The sequence below is a fragment of the Littorina saxatilis genome, linkage group LG8 (assembly GCF_037325665.1).
Source record: "Littorina saxatilis isolate snail1 linkage group LG8, US_GU_Lsax_2.0, whole genome shotgun sequence".
NCBI lineage: Eukaryota > Metazoa > Mollusca > Gastropoda > Littorinimorpha > Littorinidae > Littorina > Littorina saxatilis.
In genome coordinates, this window is record NC_090252.1 from 54,421,152 (window position 1) to 54,422,541 (window position 1,390).

Sequence of the window (1,390 nt, forward strand, 5' to 3'; positions counted from 1 at the left end):
TCCGATAAATGTATTTGATGACGTCATAACCGGCTTTTGTAAAACTTGAGGCGGCATTGTCACACCCTCATTTTTTAATAAAATGGATTGAAATGTTGGCCAAGCAATCTTTGACGAAGGCCGAACTTTGGTATTGCATTTCAGCTTGGAGGGTCAAAAATTAATTGATGACTTTGGTCATTAAAAATCTGAAAATTGTAATTACAATTTTTTTTTTCATAAAACGGTTCAAAAATAATTTAATCTTATTTGTCATCATTTTCTGACTCCAAAAACATATAAATATGTTATATTCGGATTAAAAACAAGCTTGGAAAATTAAAAATATAAAAATCATGATTACAATTAAATTTCCGAAATCGAAGTAAAAACATTGTCATCTTATTCCTTGTCGGTTCCTTATTCCAAAAACATATATTATATGATATGTTTGGATGAAAAACACACTCAGAAGGAGCGGTGGACAGACGATGCTACGAGTATACGGTTTTGCGGAAAAAATGCAGTGCGTTCAGTTTTATTCTGTGAGTTCGACTGAGCTTGACTAAATGTTGTATTTTCGCCTCACGCGACTTGTTCTTAGCATTACTGTTAAATAAAAATAAGAGAACAATAACAAGAACAAGAACAATTACTTGTTTAAAGGGGGTAATAGAGTAAGCAGTGATCTGCTTTTTTACATCTGGCCCACGAGAGAGCGAGAGACAGACAGGCAGACAGACAGACAGAAAGACAGGCAGATAGACATACAGACATACAGACAGACTGAAATACAGACAGACAGACATACAGACAGACAGACAGACAAACAGACAGACAGACAGACAGACAGACAGACAGACAGACATCTCATCATTATCATTACCATTACTACAAAACAAGAAGAAAAAACCCACTTACCTTCTGTAACGAGAACGCTGACTGAGACAAGAGCTATGATAAAGCAGCTGTTGTTAACTGTTGGGTTCACAATCCATACAGAACGCTTCATTTCAATGTGAAGGAACACGTACCGCTCAGTTTCTCCAGAAAACAGACAAGCTTAGCCCCAATGTCAGCAGTCAAACTTAATACTATGATTCTACAGCACCACTTAAATGTATGGCTCTATTCCGTAAACAAGACCAGTTTCCCTAGTAGATTAGAACTGAAACGAAAAGGTACCTCCCACAACTGTTTCGATTTTAACGCAATGCTAAATCAGAGATATCAAAGCGCCAGTTAACGCTGCTGTACTGTACAAGCAAAGATTACGTGTATAACATAACACTGAACCACGACCAGACCAAACCTTTAGTGTTTTTCTTCAAATGCCTTCCTGTTTAGCCCTGCAACATGATTATGTTTCAAGTTTTCCTCTACCACTCATCAGAAGACAATTCACATACAA

At 36.8% G+C, this 1,390-nt stretch overlaps 1 protein-coding gene across 1 annotated transcript in view; it reads right to left on the bottom strand.

The window, feature by feature from the left end:
* The window catches only part of LOC138974741 (uncharacterized), a 4,750-nt gene extending 3,722 nt beyond the window's left edge, over positions 1 to 1,028 (bottom strand). The window contains exon 1 of the mRNA XM_070347466.1: positions 901 to 1,028. Coding sequence (XP_070203567.1) covers positions 901 to 991 — 91 coding nt within the window. The 5' untranslated portion in view covers positions 992 to 1,028. The remainder of the gene's footprint in view (positions 1 to 900) is intronic.
* Positions 1,029 to 1,390: the final 362 nt, after the last annotated feature.